General features: G+C 39.9%; 1 protein-coding gene across 1 annotated transcript in view; it reads right to left on the bottom strand.

Annotated features, from left to right (window-relative positions):
• The window catches only part of LOC306662233 (uncharacterized protein), a gene marked incomplete at both ends in the record, with an annotated part of 65,309 nt that overhangs the window by 16,849 nt on the left and 24,878 nt on the right, over window positions 1-23,582 (bottom strand). Inside the window, one exon of the mRNA XM_079141761.1 lies at window positions 21,172-21,462. Within this exon, the coding sequence (XP_078997887.1) occupies window positions 21,172-21,462 (291 nt within the window). The remainder of the gene's footprint in view (window positions 1-21,171; window positions 21,463-23,582) is intronic.

Here is a 23,582-nt window from a genome sequence, read left to right on the forward strand (position 1 = left end):
CAGAGCTTGAAATATGTTGTTCCAGGCCCTTCTAGCTTTTAGAGTCTGGGTTGAGAAGTCGGCTGCTATCTGTATTGGTCTCCCCCTATATGTAATTTGATGCTTTTCTCTCAGACTTCAAAATCCTATCTTTATTTTGAATGTTAGGCATTTTCATTATAATGTGCCTTGGTGTGGATCTGTTGTGATTCTGTGCATTTGGTGTTCTGTAAGCCTCTTGTATTTGATTTTCCATTTCATTCTTCAGGTTTGGGAAATTTTCTGATATTATTTCATTGAATAGGTTGTTCATTCCTTTGGTTTGTATCTTTGTGCCTTCCTCAATCCCAATAAATCTTAAATTTGGTCTTTTCATGATGTCCCATAGTTCTTGGAGATTCTGTACATGATTTCTTACCATCTTCTCTGTTTGGGCGACTTTATTTTCAAGATTAAATATTTTTTCCTCATTGTCTGAGGTTCTGTCTTCCAAGTGGTCTAGTCATTTGGTGATGCTTTCCATTGAGTTTTTTATTTGGTTTATTGTCTCCTTCATTTAAAGGATTTCCGTTTTTTTTTTTGTTTTGTTTTTTTTTTTGAGAATCTCTATCTCTTTGTTGAAATGATCTTTTGCTTCCTGCAGGTGCTCTTTCAGCTTATTGGTATTATCATTCATTGCCTGCATTTGCTCTCTTATCTCATCCTTTGCTTCGCGAATCATCTTAATCATGTATAATCTGAAGTCCTTTTCTGACATTTCTTCTAACATACTGTCATTGGATTCTATTAATATAGAATCTAGATTTGTTTGGATCATTTTCTTCTCTTGTTTTTTCATGTTGTTCATGTATCTTCCCCTCTAGCAGTGCAGATCTGGGGTATTACAGATTTCCCCCTATAGGCTTATAGTGGCCCTGTAGGTTTCCAAAGCCCTTTCTTTAAGGGGAGATCAATATTAGCAGTGCCCAAATCAGACACTATGCAATCCTAGACCAAATAGCCCCTATGGGGACAATAACAAAATTGTCATAAGAAACAGAATGAGTTCAAATATTATCTTCGGTAAAACAAACAGGTTTTCAATAAGGTCTGCAGTTTCTAATGGAGGACAAAGAGGATGCAGAGGGATGTAGAATGTGGCTGTTAATGGGATAAGAAAAGAATATACAGAAGTTCTAGAAAATAGAAAGGATGAGAGTGTAATCAAAAGAAATTGGATGTTAGCATGCAAAAAAGGGAGAAAGAGACTCTGAGGGAACAGGTAAACAAAAGGAAAAGAAAGGAAGAAAAGTAAAGAAATAAAAACTGAAATATTTTTAAAAGGAGAAAAAAGAAAATCTACTGTATAACAGTCATATACTAATGAAACCTCCCAGTGTTCAGTAGCCTGATGCATGAGAGGTACCTGACAATGAGGTTCAAGCCTCCAGCAGGCATCTCAGGATGGGATTTGCCCCACCCAAATATTGGAGCTCTGGCTTCCAGGATTATCCAAGATGGCCACTCTGGCTTCCAAATGTGTTGGCAAATGGGGAGCTGCAGCTCAGGGGTGGATGTGGTCAGCTGGAGGTCCTGGAGACGGGATGTGGTTGGTTCGGCAGTGGTCCTGGAGGTCCGGTGTGTTTGGTGTGGTTGTGGGATCCTGGAGGCCGGGTGCAGTCGGTCTGGGGTCCCGGTGATAGGGCGCAGTCAGTTGATCTGGGGATCCTGGCGGCAGGGATCAGTCAGTTGATGTGAGGGCCTGAGGCAGGGAGTGGTCGGTTGGGCTGAGGTATCCTGGAGACGGGGCTCAAGTCAGTCCGGCCAGGGGTCCTATGGGGCCTGGCTGTTGTCTAAAAATGGCCTAAGGTCGTCTTTAATTTCTTTCTTTAGTGTTCAATATTTTTCATTATAGAGGCTCTTCACCTTTTTTGTTATATTGATTTCCAAGGTTTTTTTTAAAGGTTATTGTGAATGGGATAGTTTTCCTAATTTTTTCAGTAGATTCGTCATTGGAGTATCAGAACATCATTGATTCATGGGTGTTGATATTGTATCTTGATATTTTCTGAATTCATTTAATACCTCTACAAGTGTTCCTGTGGAGGTTCTTGGGGATCTTCTAAATATAAGGACATTTCATCAGCAAACAGAGCTCTTCTTTTCTTATTTGTATCCCTTTATTTTACTTCTCTGGTGTGGTTACTCTGAAGAGAGTTTCAAGGACTATGTTGAATAAGAGTGATGAAAGTGAACATCCTTGTTTTGTTTCTCTTTTTAGAGAAAATGCTTTTAGTTTTTCTCCAGTCATAATAATGTTGGCCTTGGGTTTGTCATATATAGCCTTTGCAATGTTGAGGTAACTTCCTTCTATCACTCATTTTTCTAGTTGAGCAATTCACTTTTGAATGATGAATGGGTGATAAAAGAAATTGATGGAAAAATTTCTAAAAAATCTTAGACTCAAACAAGTATACTGCTATAACATACTCAAACATCAAACATCTGAGACACTATGAAGGCAGTTCTAAGAGGAAAGTTAATAGTTTTGAGAGCTTACACAAGAAAATCAGAAAGATCCCAAGTAAACAACATACTGACACACCTGAAGTTCTGTGAAAAAGAACAAAGGATTTCCAAAACCAGTAGGAGGAAGGAAATAATTAAGGTCAGATTGAAATCAATGAACTTGAGAATTAAAAAAATACAAAGGATCAGTGAAACAGAGTTGATTTTTTGAAAAGATAAGCAAGGTTGATAAGACCCTTATCTATTAAAAAAAAAAACCTAACCAAAAGAAAAAGTGTGAAAATACAAATTAATAAAATTAGAGATAAAGAAGGAGACCCAGAATAGCCAAAGCAATCCTTAGCAAGAAAAGTGAAGCAGGAGCCATCAAAATACCAGACTTCATACTATTCATACTACACTACAGAACTATAGTAATAAAAACAGCATGGTATTGACACCAAAACAGACATGTATATCAATGGTACAGAATAGAAAACACAGAGACAAACCCACATATATACAGTTATCTCATAATGGACAAGGTACCAAAAACATTCACTGGAGAAAAGATAACCTATTCAACAAATGGTGTTGGGAAAAATGGAAAGCCACATGTAACAAAACGAAATTAAACCTCTATCTCTCACCCTGCATAAAACTCAACTCATAGTGAATCAAAGTCTTAGGCACTAGAACAGAGACCCTGCATCCACTAGAAGAAAAATTAGCCCCAATCTTCACCATGTAGGCCTAGGATCTGACTTCCTTAACAAGATCCCTAAAGCACAAGAAGTTAAATCAAGAATCATTAAATGGGATGGATTTAAACTAAAAAACTTCTCAGAAAAAAGAAAAAAATCTATAATGTGAAGAGAGAGCCTACAGATTGGGAGAAAATCTTTACCACATGCAGCTCAGATAAAACATTAATCTCTAGAATATATAAGGAACTCAAAAAACTTAACACCAAAAAAAAAAAAAAAAACCCAAATAACAAAATCAATAAATGGTTAAGGAACTGAACAGACACTTCACAGAAAAAGATATACAATTTATCAACAAATATATGAAAACATGTTCACCACTTCTTGTGATTAGAGAAATGCAAATCAAAAGTACTCTAAGATGTCATCTTACTCCAATCAGAATGGCAATTATCAAGAATGCAAGCAACAATAAATGAGGATGTGGGGGAAAAGGTACATTCATAAATTGCTGGTGGGGCTGCAAAATGGTGCAACCATTATGGAAAGCAGTATGGAGATTCCTCAGAAAACTTGGAATGAAACCACCATGTGACCCAGCTATCCCATTCCTTGGTTTTATATTCAAAGGACTTAAAATCAACATACTACAGTGACACAGTCACATCAACGTTTATAGCAGCTCAACTCACAAGAGCCAAACTATGGAACCAACCTAGGTGTCCATCAACAGATGAATGGATAAAGAAAATGTGATATATATGCACAATGGAATTTTATTCAGCCATAAAGAAAAGTGAAATTACATCATTTGCAGGAAAATGGATGGAGTTAGAGACCATTATGTTGAATGAAATAAGCCAAATTCAAGTCATGTTTTCTTTCATATGTAGAAGCTAGAGAGGAAAAAGGAAAAGAAAGGTGGGGGACTGGGGAATCTCATAAAAATCAAAGGGAGATCAATAGAGTAAAGGGATCAGGGAGTGGGAAGAGTGCAGGAAATGCTGGGGTGTGTAATCAATCAATTTATATTGTCATATTGTATGCATACATGAATAGTAACAACAAATCCCATCATTATGTAAACTGTAATTCACCAATAAAAATGTGGAAAAAAAGAATAGCCATTCTGGTGCTCTGCAAGATTGTTTACCATCTTCACTTGGGTACCTTGTTTGCTTTGCAGAATGCGTTCTTGGAGAGAACAGAGAATATGGAGGTAGCACATGAAGATATGTTCAGTTCCTGTGCTGCTGTTATGATCTTATGAGTGTGAGTGGAGATGTCCTTTCACTAAATCCTTCCCATGCAGTGTGCTTCCATTCCATGTATGCATTCCTTGCACCAGTGCCTTGGCAGTTAGGAGAAAATCTTGAATGTAATGAAATCACATGAGCCTGTTCACAGACTGCTAGACATACTGTGAGTAATAACATAAATTAATGAAACTACTTCTTCATTTAATTTATGACCAGTCTAGAACCTCCATAGGCAGCAATGAATCCATCTTAGTGAATCTTTTGAGTTTCTTCTCTTCCTTCTGGTGTTTTCCCAGAGACTTGATAACTGTTTTGAGTAGTGGTTTTAAACCACTAGAAAATGATTCTAAAGTTATCCCTTTCCAGGAGGCAAGATCACCTATAAAATCTAATAAGGAATTAAAAATCAACCCCTTTCCTCTTTGAGATCTTCCAGATCCTGCTGCTTCAATTTTCAATAACCAAATAGACAAAGAATGAACAAAGTCAATCCCTAAAGTTATCCAACATTCCCTCCATCCTGTCTGTTGAGTGTGTAGATTCCTGCCCATGGAATTCTATCTAAGAGAGCACCTGAGAAAAGCCATCAGGCTGCCGGATACCTACATCATTCAACTGAGTTAAAACTTAGGGGCTTTGAATCCATTATTAATATTTAACCTCAATCTTTTTTTTGTTTTGTTTTGTTTTTTATTGTTTGGAAACCCCTAAGCTGGGTTCTTCACCCAGTAAAGTGGATCCCTAGACGGTGTATACATATCCCACAGACAAAAAGACAGAAAGGTAGGGAAGATAGGAATTACTTCTAAAGAACTTTCCAATTTCCAAGGTCACAGTGGCCTTGAGAAAAGATGTGACTGATCTTTTCAGCATTAGTTTTCGTCCTTCCCTTGGTAACCTCCATTTCTCCCTGTCTTTTCTTTACTCCCCACGTTTTTAAAATAAACCAAAGTTCCACCAGCTAAGTCCACTGTTGGGACTAATGACATGTTAACTAATTCAGGCTGACTCCTCACTTCCTGGTGGGTGAGCAGGATCAGGGCCTCAAAGGTGGTTTCAAGGGTTGGGGACAATGAATCGGACCACCGTCAGGGATTGGTTAACAAGAGTTCCACGAACATGATCAGCTCGTGCTTGCCATACAGTCCTATGGGACTCACGCCTGCGTGAACCCCCTGCCTTGCTGACCTTTAAGCTGATTGGTTCCCGCCTAGCCTCCACCCTACATAAAAGCTGTGTGACTTCCTCAATAAACGAGTTCCTGCTGTGACTGGTCTCCCTGATGTGTCTGATTGTCCTCCGCCTAGGAGCGGGCAGTCAGTCGGCCCTACCTATCCTGGTCTGACTTTGTTGGGGAGTGTCCCCTTCTCTTGTCGCCAGTCAAGAAGAGCAAGGGGGCTTAAGACCCCGACTGTCCACCACCCTGTTTCTCACCCCATTCCGAGAAGATCCTGAGCTGCAGAACAAACGTGCCATTATACTAAGGAGGATTGCCTAACTGTGGAAAACTCAAGGTACATAGGACAGCACTCAGCTGAGAAACAGCTGGTGGACTGAGTTGTACACAGAGCAGGACATATTTCATATTTAGTATTTAATTCATATAGTATTCATATTTAGTCCTCAATACATTCCTTTAGATTTCATTTTGATATTTGTTTTTATTTTATGAAAGAATGGATTGTTTCATTTTGGGGGATTACTACTACAATAACTATTCTTCACTGCTAGCTTTTTTTACACCTGGGCTCCAATCTTGACAGGTGTATGGAGAGAATGTCTTGAACTTATGGAAAATACATTTCTCCTATTACTAGTGTAGCATATGAATACAAATTGAGTAGTTTCAAATGACACAAATCAATTATCATGCAAATCTCTTGTTCAGAAATAAAAAAATGGGCCTTGCTGGTCTAAAAGCAAGACCAGTGCCTGTCAGTAGGTTGTGTTCCCTCCTAGAGCTTTAGAAGATATCAGCCTGGAGTTCACTCACTCCTTGGCTTCTCCCCTCCACCTTCAAGTACAGCAATGGTTGATCTCACATTATTTCGCCTGGACCCTGAAACTTGTCCCTCTCTCACGTTAAAGCATGCTGCGGTCACAGCTGGGTAATCATTTCTGTATTTGAAGGTCAGATGATCAGTAGCCTGAATTTCCCTTTACCACATTACTTACTATGATTACAAAGTTCTGGGAATTGAAATATGAACATGTTTAGGCAGCTATGTATTCCTCCACAGACAGAAAAGGAGATCCAGGCCTCTTAAACCTACTTGTTTCAATGTTGAATGGAGATAATTATTCATGCATTGGTAATGTTTAAATAAGATTTTTGCAAGAGGATTTTTATGAATTTATATAAAATTTGTTACCATGTTATGCATTTGTATTTTGCAGTATATACATGTCCTGGTGTAAATGACAAACTGAAGTGTTCCAATTATAAGATGAACTTGCTCCATATTTGCAAATTGGAGCCATCTAGTCTTTGGAGTGATGTGCATACTTGGAAATGAGAAGCTGTGCATTCTTTTTTTTTTTTTTTTATTGTAAACAAATGGGATACATGTTGTTTCTCTGTACATGGCGTAAAGGCATACCATTTGTGTAATCATAAATTTACATAGAGCAATGTTGTTTGATTCATTCTGTTATTTTTTCCCTTCCCCCCACCCCTCCCACCCCTCTTTACCCTCTACACAGTAGTTCCTTCCTCCATACTTGCCCCCCTCAATAACCCTAACTCTAACCCTTCCCTCCCCCCCATTATGTGTCATCCTCCACTTATTAGCGATATCATTCGTCCTTTGGCTTTTTGAGATTGGCTTATCTCACTTAGCATGATATTCTCCAATTTCATCCATTTGCCTGCAAATGTCATAATTTTATCATTCTTTATGGCTGAGTAATATTCCATAGTATATATATACCACAGTTTCTTTATCCATTCATCAATTGAAGGGCATCTAGGTTGGTTCCACAGTCTGGCTATTGTGAATTGAGCAGCTATGAACATTGATGTGGCTGTATTTCTGTAGTATGCAGATTTTAAGTCCTTTGGGTATAGGCCAAGGAGTGGGATAGCTGGGTCAAATGGTGGTTCCATTCCAAGTTTTCTAAGGAATCTCCACACTGCTTTCCATAGTGGCTGCACTAATTTGCAGCCCCACCAGCAGTGTATGAGTGTACCTTTCTCCCCACATCCTCGCCAACACCTGTTGTTGCTCGTATTCTTGATAATCGCCATTCTAATTGGGGTGAGATGGAATCTTAGGGTGGTTTTGATTTGCATTTCTCTTATTACTAGAGATGTTGAACATTTTTCCATATGTTTGTTGATTGCTTGTAGATCTTCTTCTGTGAAGTGTCTGTTCATTTCCTTAGCCCATTTGTTGACTGGACTATTTGAATTCTTGGAGTAGAGTTTTTTGAGTTCTTTATAGATTCTGGAGATTAGTGCTCTATCTGAAGTATGATTGGCAAAGATATTCTCCCACTCTGTAGGCTCTTTCTTCGCATTGCTGATAGGTTCCTTTGCTGAGAGAAAGCTTTTTAGTTTGAATCTATCCCAGTGGTTGATTCTAGCTTTTATTTCTTTTGCTATGGGAGTCCTGTTAAGGAAGTCTGGTCCTAGACCAACAAGGTGAAGATTTGGACCTACTTTTTCTTCTATAATCTGCAGGGTCTCTGGTCTGATTCCGAGGTCCTTAATCCATTTTGAGTTTAGTTTCGTGCATGGTGAGAGATATGGGTTTAGTTTCATTCTGTTGCATATGGATTTCCAATTCTCCCAGCACCATTTGTTGAAGAGGCTATCTTTTCTCCATTGCATATTTTTGGCCCCTTTGTCTAGTATGAGAAAATTGTATTTATTTGGGTTTGTGTCCGTGTCCTCTATTCTGTACCATTGATCTACCTTTCTATTTTGGTACCAATACCATGCCGTTTTTGTTACTATTGCTTTGTAGTAGAGTTGAAGATCTGGTATTGCAATACCCCCTGTTTCACTCTTCCTGCTAAGGATTGCTTTAGCTATTCTGGGTTTCTTATTCTTCCAGATGAATTTCATAATTGCTTGCTCTATTTCTGTAAGGCACGTTATTGGGATTTTAATTGGAATTGCATTGAATTTGTATAGCACTTTAGGTAGTATGGCCATTTTGACAATATTAATTCTTCCTATCCAAGAACATGGAAGATCTTTCCATCTTCTAAGGTGTTCTTTAATTTCTTTCTTTAGTGTTGTATAGTTCTCATTGTAGAGGTCTTTCACCTCTTTTGTGAGATTGATTCCCAAGTATTTTATTTTTTTCGAGGCTATTGTGAATGGGGTAGTTTTCCTAATTTCTCTTTCTGAAGATTCATCACTTATGTATAAAAATGCGTTGGATTTATGGGCATTGATCTTGTAACCTGCTACTTTACTGAAATCACTTATGAGTTCTAAGAGTTTTCTGGTGGAATTTCCAGGTTCCTCTAAATATATAATCATGTCATCAGCGAACAGGGATAGTTTGAGTTCTTCTTTTCCAATTCGTATCCCTTTAATTTCTTTGGTTTGTCTAATTGCTCTGGCCAGAGTCTCAAGAACGATGTTGAATAGAAGTGGTGAAAGAGGGCATCCCTGCCTTGTTCCAGTTTTTAGGGGGAATGCTTTCAGTTTTTCACCATTTAGAATGATATTAGCCATGGGCTTAGCATAAATGGCCTTTACAATGTTAAGGAATGTTCCCACTATCCCTATTTTTTCTAGTGTTTTGAGCATGAAGGGGTGCTGTATTTTATCAAATGCTTTTTCTGCATCTATTGAAATAATCATGTGATTCTTGACTTTAAGTCTATTAATATGGTGAATTACGTTTATTGATTTCCTGATGTTGAACCAACCTTGCATCCCTGGGATGAAACCCACTTGATCATGGTGCACTATCTTTTTAATATGTTTTTGTATGCGATTTGCTAAAATTTTGTTGAGAATTTTTGCGTCGATGTTCATTAAGGATATTGGTCTGAAATTTTCTTTCCTTGATGAGTCTCTGTCTGGTTTAGGTATCAGTGTGATATTGGCTTCATAGAATGAGTTTGGGAGGGTTCCCTCCTCTTCTATTTTATGGAATACTTTGAGAAGTATTGGAATGAGCTCTTCCTTAAAGGTTTTGTAGAACTCGGTTGAGAACCCATCTGGTCCCGGACTTTTCTTTGTTGGTAGGCTTTTGATGACTTCTTCTATTTCAGTACTTGAAATTGGTCTATTTAAATTGTTTATGTCCTCCTCATTCAGTTTAGGCAATTCATATGTCTCTAGAAACCTGTTGATGTCTTCGAAATTTTCTATTTTGTTGGAGTATAGATTTTCAAAATAGCTTCTAATTATGTTTTGTATTTCCATCCTGTCTGTTGTGATATTTCCTTGTTCATTCCGAATTTTAGTGATTTGGGTTTTCTCTCGTCTTCTCTTTGTTAGTGTGGCTAAAGGTTTATCAATTTTGTTTATTTTTTCGAAGAACCAACTATTTATTTTGTCAATTTTTTGTATTGTTTCTTTTGTTTCAATTTCATTGATTTCAGCTCTGAGTTTAACTATTTCCTGTCTTCTACTACTTTTGGTGCTGTTCTGTTCTTCTTTTTCTAAGGCTTTGAGCTGTAGTGTTAGGTTGTTTATTTGTTGAGTTTTACTTCTTTTATTAAATGCGCTCCATGAAATAAATTTCCCTCTAAGTACTGCTTTCATAGTGTCCCAGAGATTTTGATATGATGTTTCTTTGTTCTCATTTACCTCTAAGAATTTTTTAATTTCCTTCCTAATATCTTCTGTTATCCATTCATCATATAATAGCATATTGTTTAATCTCCAGATGTTGGAATAGTTTCTGTGTTTTACTCTTTCATTTATTTCTAACTTCAATCCATTATGATCTGATAGAATACATGCTAGTGTCTCTATCTTCTTGTATTTGCTAACATTAGCTTTGTGGCATAATATATGGTCTATTTTAGAGAAGGATCCATGTGCTGCTGAGAAGAAAGTGTATTCACTCTTGGTTGGATGGAATATTCTATAAATGTCCGTTAAGTCTAAATTATTGATTGTGTTGTTGAGATCTATGGTTTCTTTGTTCAATTTTTGTCTGGAAGATCTGTCCAGTGGTGAGAGCGGCGTGTTAAAATCACCTAGTATTATTGTGTTGTTGTCTATTTGGTTTCTGAAATTGAGAAGGATTTGTTTGACATACATAGATGAGCCACTGTTTGGGGCATAGATGTTTATGATTGTTATATCTTGCTGATTTATGCTTCCCTTAAGCAGTATGAAATGACCTTCTTTATCCCTTCTGACTAACTTTGGCTTGAAGTCCACATTATCGGAAATGAGGATGGATACTCCAGCTTTTTTGCTGAGTACATGTGCATTGTATGTTTTTCCCCATCCTTTCACCTTTAATCTATGGGTATCTTTTTCTATGAGGTGAGTCTCTTGCAGGCAACATATTGTTGGATCTTTCTTTTTAATCCAGTCTGCCAGTCTATGTCTTTTGATTGATGAATTCAGGCCATTAACATTCAGGGTTATTATAGAGAAATGATTTGGTTTCCCGGTCATTTGGTTCATTTTTAAAATTTTGTTTATTTATTTGTTTGACACAACTTGTTTCCTCCTTTATTTGACAATTCCTTTAGGATAATTCCCCCCTTTGCTGATTTGCTTCTTTGTTTTTCATCTCTTCCTCATGGAATATTTTGTTGAGAATGTTCTGTAATGCTGGCTTTCTTTTGTAAATTCTTTTAGCTTTTGTTTATCATGGAAGGATTTTATTTCATCGTCAAATTTGAAGGTAAGTTTTGCTGGGTACAAGATTCTTGGTTGGCATCCATTTTCTTTCAGAGCTTGAAAAATGTTGTTCCAGGACCTTCTAGCTTTTAGGGTCTGGATTGAAAAATCTGCTGATATGCGTATTGGTTTCCCCCTGAATGTAATTTGGTTCTTTTCTCTCACAGCCTTTAAAATTCTGTCTTTATTTTGTTTGTTAGGTATTTTCATTATAATGTGCCTTGGTGTGGGTCTGTTGTAATTTTGTGTATTTGGAGTCCTGTAAGCCTCTTGAACTTGATTTTCCATTTCATTCTTCAGATTTGGGAAATTTTCTGATATTATTTCATTGAATAGGTTGTTCATTCCTTTGGCTTGTTTCTCTAGGCCTTCCTCAATCCCAATAATTCTTAAATTTGGCCTTTTCATGATATCCCATAGTTCTTGTAGATTCTGTTCATGATTTCTTACCATCTTCTCTGTTTGTTCAACTTTGTTTTCAAGGTTAAATATTTTGTCTTCAATGTCTGAGGTTCTGTCTTCCAGGTGTTCTATCCTATTGGATATGCTTTCTATGGAGTTCTTAATTTGGTTTATTGTTTCCTTCATGTCAAGGATTTCTGTTTGGTTTTTTTTCAATATCTCTAACTCTTTATTGAAATGATCTTTTGCTTCCTGTATTTGCTCTTTTAACTGTCGATTGGTGCGATCAATCAATGCTTGCATTTGCTCTTTCATCTCATCATTCAATGCTTGCATTTGCTCTTTCATCTCCTCGTTTGCTTCTCTGATCATTTTAATTATGTACATTCTGAACTCCTTTTCTGTCATTTCTTCTGCCATGCTGTCATTGGGTTTTATTGATGTAACATCTAGATTTGTTTGCAGCATTTTCTTTCCTTGTTTTCTCATATTGTTCAGATATCAGTGGACCGCTGCGATATTGCAGATTTCCTCTGTTGATTTACAATGTCCCTGAAGATTTCTATATATATCCCCTCTTAGCCTTCAGTAGGCTGAAGTCTTGGATGAAGTTGACAATGCGGTGCTCCACAAGGAAGCTGCCTCTCTAGGAGTGGTGGCCTTCAGGTGGGGTATATTCCCTGCTAGTGGGCAGAGGTGCCTCCACTTGTTTACCAATGGTCATCCAAAGGGGATCTAGGCTGTGGGCTGAGGCAAGGCCTGTTTGGGCCTGTGTCTCTGGTTTTACCGTCCTTGTGGGGAAACCTCACCAGGCAGGGAAGACTCACCCAGTGGGGAGGTCTCCCTGGTCAGTTTCCTCCTAGAGGTTCCCCTCAATTTACAGCTACTGCCTGGGCTGGGCTGCCTTCCTCTGCAAAGTTCACAGGGGCCCGGCCCTACCTCCTGGGCCTGGGAGCCTCACCCTTCACAGATGAATCTCCTTAGGCTGCCCCTCCTCAGAGAATTTGCCCATAGGCCTGGAACCTTCGCTCCGCCCTAAGCCTGTCTCTGTGCGGCTCTTCCACCCAGAAGCCTCCTAGATCCTGGGACCCTGTTCTGCACCTAATCGCCTGGCTGCGTGGCCCCTCCTCTGAGCAGCCACCTGTGGCCCCGAACAATCGCTCTGAGTCCCAGAGACCCGCCACAGGCCTCTTCCTCCAGACAGCCGCCCAGTATGCCGGTGCGGTCACTAGGAGTCCAAGAAACTCACTTCGTGCCTCCTCCTCCCACCAACCACCCGTAGCCCGGGGCAATAAATCACTCCGAGTCGAAGTGACCCTCCCCGTTCCTCCTCCTTCTCCAGATAACCCCCCGGGTGTTCAGGAGCAGTCCCTCTGAGTGGCTCTGAATCCACGTGACCCGCTGCACGGGTCCTCTGGGCACCGCCCGGAGCTCTGGTGCGGCCACTCAAGACCAAGCGTCCCACCACGCTTCTCCTCCAGGCAGCCCCCCTGTGTTCAGGAGCTGTCACTTTAAGACCAAACAACTCACCACTCGCCTTCTCCTCTGAGCAGCCGCCTGGAGCGCTAATGCAGTCACTGCGAGTCCAAAGGACCTGCCGCGCTCCTTCTCCTCCTTCTCCTACTCCTCCGGGCAGGCCCCGGGGTTCAGAAGTGGTCAGAGTCCAAACAGCTCGCCACGCAGCCCCTCCTCTGGCAACCGCCTGTAGCTCCCGTGTAGTCACCCGAATCCAAGCGGCCGCTCCTCTTCCTCCTCGTCCTCAGGGCAGGCCCCGGTGTTCAGAAGCATCGTTCTGATTCCAAACAGCTCGCCGCGCAGCTTGTCCTCTGGCAACCGCCTGCAGTTCTGGTGCAGTCTCTCCGAATCCAAGTGGCCACGCTCCTCTCCTCCTCCTCAGGGCAGGCCCCGGTGTCCTGAGTCCACACAGTTCTCCCCGCCACTCCTTCCCCGGGCAGCCGCCGGAGCCCCAGTGGCTGCTCCGAGTCCCAGCACTGTGCCGAGCGGCCTCCTCTACAGCGCTCCCAGCTGTCTGAGTTCACTGCTCCAGCGGGGGAGGGGCGTCTCGCCGGCAGTTCTACTTCACAAAGTTTCCTGTGTTCCGGGACCCCCGTCCCATCCGGGATGCCCCCCCAGGGGGTGAGAGTCACCCGGCTACTTTGAGTTGGTCCCAATATCTCCTCTCTTGAATCCTGAGTCCTGGAGCAACACGAAATGCAGCCACCCTCTAGGCCGCCATCTTGAAAACCTCTCTCTCTCCTGTGCATTCTTATTCTAGCTCTACTATTGACTGTGGGATAATCACAGGCAAAACCAGCTTCACCTTGTAAAATGAAATAGGTACAACAAATCTATTTGGGAGTTCTTTGGGCTCCCCTAATATAATATATTTCAAGAACCATTGCAGCAATGCTTGTGTCTATTACTTACACACTTATTAGTTTATGTCAGGGGTAAACATTGCATGTTTATCCATTGTTCTTATACAACATGGAATACATTTCTCCCTGTTACAATAATGTCAAACTAGAGCACATCATAGTTGGGATTCCTTAAACCATCTCTATCAATCCCTTGTCCCTTGTCTCAGGACTTTTCCTCTAAATAGAAAAATAGTTTCAAGGCCTCTATTGACACTTTTTACCTTGCAGAAATTTTTTTCTTGGCAGTCAATATTTTTGCAATTTTCCTCCACTTTTTCTTCATTATTTAAGGAAATATTATCCTGGTATTTTGTGAAGAAACATGAGGATGACTTACAAAATGGAGCCAGTGTAAAGTGGGAATGGATTCCAAACAGTCACATGTATCTACCCAGAATGGAAAACAATGTCTATTTCGTATTTCAACAGATCAGTTACTAGTGGATGTCCAGAAAATAATGCATTGGGCCCAAATAGGGGATTTGTGGTGCATGTGCCAAGAAATGACTGGCTCTACGCTAAGTGGCACTTAAAATCGTGAGCTTGTCTAGAGTCCCTTAGGAATAGTGTAGATTCCCGGAGTCAACCCTGCGTCATAAGGAATAGCAAAGGATGAGGAACCCTGGCCCAGCTACAGTGTTATTACTTTTATAAAACCAATCAGTTTATATCAACATTTTATTATGTAAGATATTAATTAAATAATAATACAAATGTACCCAACTTACGTACAATCATAAGTATTGTGTAGATTTTGGAATGGTATAAACTTTAATGTTTCTGTAATCTAGAATCACCCCCATTTCCAACCTTTTTTGGTTATTTTAAATAATTTTAATGTAATTATTTATACGTTGATTTCTTCAATATTATTTCCTCTATTTCCTTTCTGTGTATTTGTTGGAAATTTCATTGCTATCCGTTTTGGCTTCCTTGGAGTTTTTTGAGTGTATCTTTTAACACAGATTTTTTTTAGTGGATGCTTTAGGTTTTACATTGTACATTTTTAACTAGTCGGTCTGATGGGGGTCAATATTTTAGCAATTCAACTGAAACTTAGAAAGTTTTTTCCATGAATATCCCTTTACCCTTTTCTGTTTATAATAAAATCATCTTAAATACTGCCCACCCTGCATGTCCATGAGTTTTGCATCATTCATTCATACTAATGATAATCAATACTATTTTAAAAAATCACTTCTGTTCTGGACTTGTACTGATTTTTACTGTTGTCATTATTCCCCAAATAACAAAGTATGATGCCTGTTTGCATAGTATTAGCATTGTACTAGGTATTATAAATAATCCAGGAATGATTTGAAGCATGCAGGAAGATGAGTTTGGGTCATGCACAACACCCCACCATTTTAAAGAATGAACCTGAGCATATGGAGATTTTGGAGTCCACAGAAGTCCTAGAATCAAGCACCCACAAGCATCAGGGATGACTGCATTTCTTCACACACACTTAGACCCATGTGAAATAATGTTATAAGTTCTACTTCAACTGTCAAATGTATTCACATTTGAGATGAAAAGGAAGATGCATTCACACATCTATTTCCATCTCTATTGTTCTTTCTTCATTCCTGTTATTTCAGTCTCCATTTTTTAAAAACTATCTCCTTTCACTTTATGGACTTCTTCTAGTCCATTTTTCAAGGTAGGTCTGTTGACAATTTCCCCTAGTTATCCTTCATACCCTGTCTTTATATCCCTTTCATTTCTGAAAGAAAAATTCACCAAATACTGAAATACCAAAAATCAGGATGGACTGATCTTTTATTTCAAAATTTAAAATATGACACTACTTTCTTATGGATCTTATGTATTTCAGTTTCATTTGCATTGTTTTTCCCTCATAGAAAAGCTGTTTCAGTCTATCACCTTTCAAGATTTTTTTGTCTTTATTGTCAGATATTTCAGTATGATGTATGGAAACTAGAACCCACAGACATTAGAAATAGAGATACTCTTAGAATCACGCCAATAATATTATAATTTTTACTTCAACCATCAAACATTCTTAGCTCAAGGGAAAAGGAAACTGCATTGCATTCATGTATCTGTTTCCATCTCCATTGTTCTTCTTTTCTTCTTCGTGTTCCAGTTTCCTTTTTATCACTTACCTTCCAGTTTATGTACTTCTTATAGTCAATTTTAAAGGTAGATCTGCTGTTGATAAATCTTCTTAGTTATCCATCATCACCTATATTTACATCCCCTTCATTAGTGAAAGGCAAATTCACCAAATATAGAAGTCATGTTGGATAGTTCTTTTATTTCAACCATTTAAAAATGTGGGTCCACCTTTCTTATGGCTTTCCTATGTTTCTAATACTAGGTTTTCATTTTAATTATTTACTCCATATAAAAATGCTGTTTCACTTTACCAGTGTTCAAGATTTCCTGTCTGTAGGTCAGATATTTGAGTCTAGGGATCTTGGCATGGATTCCGTTGTGTTCTCTTGATCAGTGGTATGAATTCAATATTTGTGTCCCTCAAAAATGTTGAGCTGAAATCTCAACATGGCATATTTATAAGTGGACTTTTTGATAACTAAAGTTACATTAGATAGTACAGGTAAGGACCTCCTGTTGACCTTAGTGCCTTACTATAGAGAGGAGGAGACTTGGGACCTCCCTGTTGTCTGCCATGTGAAGATACAATGAGAACAGGGCAGTTTGCAATCCAGGAGAGGGTCCTCATCAGAATTCAACCATGCTGGCATCCTGCACCCCTACCTCCGACCTGCAGAACTGTAAGAAATAAATTTCTCTGGATGATAAGCCACCTAGTCCATGGTATCTTGTTATGGCAGCACAACCATTGGAGAGAGGGTTTGCTTACCTTTTAAATCTGTAGGTTTAAGTCTTTTGCCAACTTTTGCCAAGTGTAGTCTTTATCTCTTTGAGTTCTTTGTTATGCCTGGCATATTTCTCCTCTCCTTCTAAGATTCAGATGAAACAAAATTGGGTCTTGCTCATAATCTCACATGTCTTTGAGTGTCTGTTAATTTTTTTGAACCAGAGTGTCTTAAATTTTATGAGAGTCTGGATCTTATTTAAACCTTTCATTTTAGAAAAATTTTCCTCAAACCACCCAGCAGGATAAGGTGAGAATGGAGTCACTACCTTATTGCCAGGTGAGGGTAGAAATACAGTTTTCTCCCCAAGCTCTGTTGATACTCAGGCAAGGGGGGGAGGTGCTTATTACTCCTGGGAAGAGGATGGATTCTGCTTCAGGTTAGGCTTCCAACCTGTCTGTAAGTATAGAAATGTCTTCAGTAGCCAAAAAATAGCTACTCATGTGCTCTCCACTGATACCACGTAGTGTGAAAGGTGATTCTCCATTGCTGCTGATTTGGGAGGGAATCGAGACTCCACATCCAGCCAAAACAAATGACAGGGGAAATGAGGGCCCATTCCTCCTGGGATGTGAATTCCAGTTCCTACTCTTCTCTTGCACTACAGTGATGAAGTGTTGAGGCACCTTGTTTCTTCCTCCTGAGGTGGAGTCTAAGCACTACTCCTAAATGGTGTAGCTTTTTCTTAGGTGTTTGACTGCCATAAATTTTCTTTTCCTAGCCTGTCTGTTTCATGATTCTTTGGTTAAAAACAAATAGACTTTTTTTTTAGGCTTTATTCATCTGCAACCACTGGCATTTCTTTGTTACTGTCATCTTCAGCTACGTGTTTGCAATTTATAAAGCAATATATCTGTGTGTGTGTAAATATATATATATATGCATATATGTATATGTAAACATATGAGTGTGTGGATATATATATATATATAGAGAAAACTCATTGTCTTTGTCTACTTGTGAGTTCCTAATACATCTGCTGTGTTCTCACAATCTTTCTGAGTGTCCCTAAATATTTCTTATATATAATATTCAGGGATTTTAGTTGTAATTAGTGGTATGAATATGCCTAAGCACATAGAACACATCTTTCTGGAGACAGATCTTTGTTCACTTTAGATATAAAGAAGCCTCATGTAATATTGTTCTGGGGTCTTTTCTTCCTTAGGAGAGACTGGACTTCATTCTCTAGATAGAAACATTTTTTGAGGTGATAGATTTGGAGATATCACTGTTCTGTGAATATATAGATTATAGTCTGAGTCTATTAAGTGAAGGAGAAGAAAAATTATTACTTAATTGAGGTAGGAGAATTAGGCATTTGTCATATTCCCAAGTCACCTGGTATAATATGCAAGGATGCTTTCCTTCATCAACATTTGCTCAGATGACCTTCCTGTTTCTTTTGGAATATTTCTAGTTCAGAGAACAACAGTGTTCATCAGTCTATTTTTTAGAATAAAATTAGGACTACAGGAATGCTGCCAGGGTTGACATTCTGTGTCTCATGGAAGTCCAACCCAAGACACACTCAGTCCAGCTTAGGTACAACTGGGTCAGTGAACAAGAGCTTCTCTGGAATAGGTGGAGCAATGATCTCAACTGGCCCTGAACAGCAAGCTCTGAGTTCCCAAAGGGAAACAATACCTGACCCCAAACCATCCTGCCTTCAAGACCTCTCATCCTGACTGAAGTAGGAATGTGGGCCTTGGAGATCTCTCAAGTACCTGTAGGGTTATTACCCCACTGTCTTCATCAGCCTTGCTTCTCTCCACACAAATCTCCTTATCAAATCTTTGTTTGGACACACTCTTGGTGTTCCCTGCCAAGCAAGTTTCCTAATTCTTTCCTGGATAGCTTGAGATTTTTCCAACTCTCTAGCAAGAAAAAAATGCTGGAAAGACCCCCAAATTCCTCATCTTTTAAAATCCATGATACTGTCTCTGGTATGAATAGACCAGGTTTTACTCAAAAAAGGTGGTTACCTACTGGGGGAGGGAACTGTGAACAAACGAATGAAGGGAAAAGAAAACAGTGAATTTGAGAGAAAAGAGGACTAGAAACACATTCAGTTCCCAAGAAAGCAGGATCAATTATTTTGGAAATATGAGGGTTTCTAGTGCCTCTAAAATTTCCTTACTTTTGTTCTCTACTCATTTTCCCCTAATTTATTACAAGAATATTAGTATATATTCTGAAAATAATTTTAGAAATTTCAGATTTCTTATAAAATCCTAGAAGAGAAGGAAAAAGTGGAATTCTTTCACCCGACAGCTGGCTTGTGAATAAAGAGAAGTTTGCTGAGTGCAACCCTGAGAAAGGGTCCTGGATGTTCTGGTATCGTGACGAAGACGTTCAACTTTCAGACTCACCCACACACAGAAAGAGACACAGAAACCAGAAACTGCATGCTCATTGTTTTATTGAGATATTGAAGATACGGTTATGACCATGTCATTCCAACGGTGTAACTTCGTTAGGGACATTATTTTCTCATTCACTTTCTGAAAAAAAAAAAAAGAACAAAAAACCAAAACAAACAAACAAACAAACAAACAAAAAACAAGGAGGGTTATAGGGAAGATGTGACATACAGGTTTTTTTCTGAAGTCTCTCTGGCATCACTGAGGAGAGGCATATGAGAGCCCCACCTCCTGTGCTGCTTCCCCTTCTCATCCCATCCTTTGAATCCTAATTTTTTTAATTCACTCTTGCTAAGCATCTAAGCACATAATGTGCTCTACATTGTTGCTTTTTTAGATGAGGAAGTAAAATTTATATCTTGATTGTTTATCTTTTAGTTGGTGTTCAAATGCATGAGGATATATTTACCAAGAGTGTCCCTGCAAGTTACATCTAAATGAACAAAATGCAAACCAACTTAAATTCAACTGACAGGGTTAGGTCGCACAAACCATAGCACAGACAAACAATGGAATATTATTATAAATCTGCAAAATCTTTATGAAGAAGTTGAAGAAGGAGGAGGAGGTGAATAAGGAGAATAAGGAGATGGAAGGAGGAGGAAGCGAAGTGGTGGACAAGAAGATGAGGGAGGAGAAAGAAATTTAGAAAGAAGGAAGCCTAAAATAAAGAGAGAATGAAAGAAGGAAGAAAGAAAAGAGAGAGAGGAGAAATAGAAAGGTGCTAGAAAGATCTGTGTGATTCTACAAACTGATTAAAAGCTTTCAAAGAAATATGTTATTTGAAAGGAATAACAGATATGCTCATGTATGATTTATGATATTCCTTGTAGGAAAAAGGGAATGACATGCTTATGTCTGTATAAGTATTTCCAAGAGGAGGTCCCAAAGAAATGATAATTGTGACATTTTGAGGAATATAGGTAGTACAATGAGATATGCCACCAGATTTGACTTCACACCTTTCTGTTCAGTTGTATTATCTTTGGCATAACGTTGGTTTGATTTGCAAGTAAGCATTAAAAGACTTCATGACACTTAGGAGCATAGACTTGAATACCATTTAGCAGGAAAACTGGAACAAAGAGCCATGGTGTGGGAGAGAAGTGGACCAAGAGTGGTCAGATGGAAACATGAAATAGGAAGTCATCGAGTCTCAGCAAGAGGGCAAGAACCATAGTAAGAACCCAGCTCCGTTTCTTCAAACCAACACCAGTGAAAGTAGGTAATCATTAGAAAAAAAACTTTCTGGGGCAGTGCTCTTTGAAATTATAATTACCCTGCAGAATTTATTAAAAAGAGAGGTCTTACTACTCTTCCCAAGAATATCTTGAATAGAGATATTGAAAAATGGTAAAGGACCATATAATTTTGATGTACGCACAGATGGTTGGTTGCCACATTGAACTTCACTTAGGTGTGAAGGTATTTGCTGGAGAGTGAACATAAGTAAAATTTATCAGTGAGTTCCAGATTATTGGGTTGATTTGTTTTAAACAGGTGTTTATGCTATATCTCCTTGGGTCATCCAGGACATTATTGGATATTTGCTACTGATTACCTTCTGACTGGGGGGGTCCCTGCTGGTTTCCAGGACGAGGAGGGCGGCCTGGCTGCTGCTGCTGCTGGCCTCCTTGTTGGGGTGGTCCCTGCTGGTTTCCAGGACGAGGGGGGCCATTTGGCTGCTGCTGCTGCTGCTGCTGCTGCTGCTGGCCTCCTTGTTGGGGTGGTCCCTGCTGGTTTCCAGGACGAGGGGGGCCATTTGGCTGCTGCTGCTGCTGCTGCTGCTGCTGCTGGCCTCCTTGTTGGGGTGGTCCCTGCTGGTGTCCGGGATGAGGGGGGCCATTTGGCTGCTGCTGCTGCTGCTGGCCTCCTTGTTGGGGTGGTCCCTGCTGGTTTCCGGGACGAGGGGGGCCATTTGGCTGCTGCTGCTGCTGCTGGCCTCCTTGTTGGGGTGGTCCCTGCTGGTTTCCGGGACGAGGGGGGCCATTTGGCTGCTGCTGCTGCTGCTGGCCTCCTTGTTGGGGTGGTCCCTGCTGGTTTCCAGGACGAGGGGGGCCATTTGGCTGCTGCTGCTGCTGCTGCTGGCCTCCTTGTTGGGGTGGTCCCTGCTGGTGTCCAGGACGAGGAGGGCGAGGATGCTGCTGATTGCCTCCTTGTGGTGGTGGTCCCTGCTCTGAATCATCATCTTCCTCTTCATTTCCATTCTCATCTCCACCATCAGCAGGAGGTCTGGGTGGGCGTCCTCCAGGAGGTGGTCTCTGATGGCTTTGTTCAGAGCTCTGGCTTAGATCCTCAGCCTCTGTGTGGGTACAGCACAAGAGTAGGTGACATTAGTGGTGGAAGAACCTCCTCACTGTGCACCTCTGACCTTGTCACACAGACCCATTGTCCTAGAACTTACTTCTCAGCAGCCAACCTCCCCTGTGTCCACAGTATTCTCATGAAGAGCTCCTTTCAATCCAAATAAGGATGGTATGGAAAGTTTCATATCTGTGTTCCTGGGACAATCATGTATCTTTGAATTTGTCAAAGAATGAAGTTTTGACTACTTTGCCATTCCCAGAGGTTTTTTCCCCAGGACAGTAGAAAAGCAAAGTGAAAGGATTATAAATCTCATTTATGTCACCAATTATATTTCACAACCAGATAATAACTTGCTGCTGTGAAACCAAGTTTGGAAATCTAAGCCAAAAGTTGAAACAAGCTAGTTAGTCAGCATCCTAGACCCACAATGAGAAATTCTGAAGGAGAGAGGAGAAAGACAAAGTGACTATCAATACAGGACTCACCGTTTATCTGGGGCAAGTTATGAGCAGCTATAGGGCACAGCTGAGTGGAGAAATCCAGAGAAAAGATACACAGATACACATTTGTGTGCATTTTATTATGAAGCTGTATAGTTCTAGAAGGGATGACTGGGGAAGGAGGAAGTTGTTAAGGGACTCTCTGTACCACAGAGGAGTCAGAATTAGGACACTTTGTATTTGTGTCTTGTCTCCTAGCAGTCACTTCTGTGTGGGGGAGCAAGCAAAATAAACCTGTTATCAAGGAGCCAGGCCTGTCAGTTGTTCAAGATGGTGCTCTTGGTATCCAGAATCAAGTTTGGAGAGTATTTATGTTTTGGGGGGAACTAGCGTTCATTCATTCCTAACCTAAGTACATGATGATAAGAAGGCACTGGAGAACTAAGACATTCCTGAGGGAAAGAAGGCTGGCTGAGCAGGAATTGGGCCTTACCTGATGATAGGGAGTAAGAATCTTCAAGGACGCCCTCTAGGAAATGAGAACAGGATAAAGGGAAAAGTTAGTCACCAATTTCAAGGCTCACAGTTGTCCTCCAGGGAAAGATCACTTCCAATCACAACCTTCACATCCTGTAAGTGAACTCCTTAGCCACTCTCTGTGATACTGTTGGCAAGGTAGGAAGCTGTGAGGGACTGTCTGGGTGGTTGCTACACTGAATCTCGACCACATGCTACAAATTAAAACAAGCAAGCAAACAAAGCCCTTTTGGTCCTCTCAAGCATTCCTCATACCTTAGTGCTGATCTTTGATAAGCATTCTGGGTATATCAAAGTCACATTTTTAGATTTCTTTAGTCATTTTCTTCAGTGTATTTTTTACTTATACTAACATGCTTTCTCAAGAGCAGCAAACAGTTTGGTACAATGTTCAATAAACACTGCTCACAGCACAGTGAAATATTGAATGTGGTGGGAGATTAATAAGAAAATTGGGTCCTGATATTTTATCTCCTTTTTAGATCATCAAATTTGCTTCATGAGTTTGCCTGTGAATAGCACAGTCATGTGAGTATCTCCTTCCTCTCTCCTGTGTCCACTGTTCAGCAAGGTGGCCAACACCTACTGTCTGATTATAGTGATGTCTTTGCAACTAGACTTCCCTGTATCAGTCTTCCTACCTTATGTGTATTCTTCACAGCATAGAGAGATATTTCTGCAAATGGAAAATTTACCTTGTCATTCCTTTAGTCAAAAGAGAATTTTTTTTGATTGTTGTTCCAAATGTACCTTAATTTCTAAGGCATTGACATGACTTACACTTTTTGTAAAAACTCTGATGTCCAATGCTTCTCATAATTTTGCCTCCCTCCCCTGTAGAATGGTCTAAGCCCTGAGAGACACAGACTCTCCCAAACCCTTTTTCTTATACCTTCACTTGAGCTCTGAAGTGGGTTCAGGGCCA

Source organism: Sciurus vulgaris (assembly GCF_902686455.1).
Source record: "Sciurus vulgaris genome assembly, chromosome: 5".
Taxonomy (NCBI): domain Eukaryota; kingdom Metazoa; phylum Chordata; class Mammalia; order Rodentia; family Sciuridae; genus Sciurus; species Sciurus vulgaris.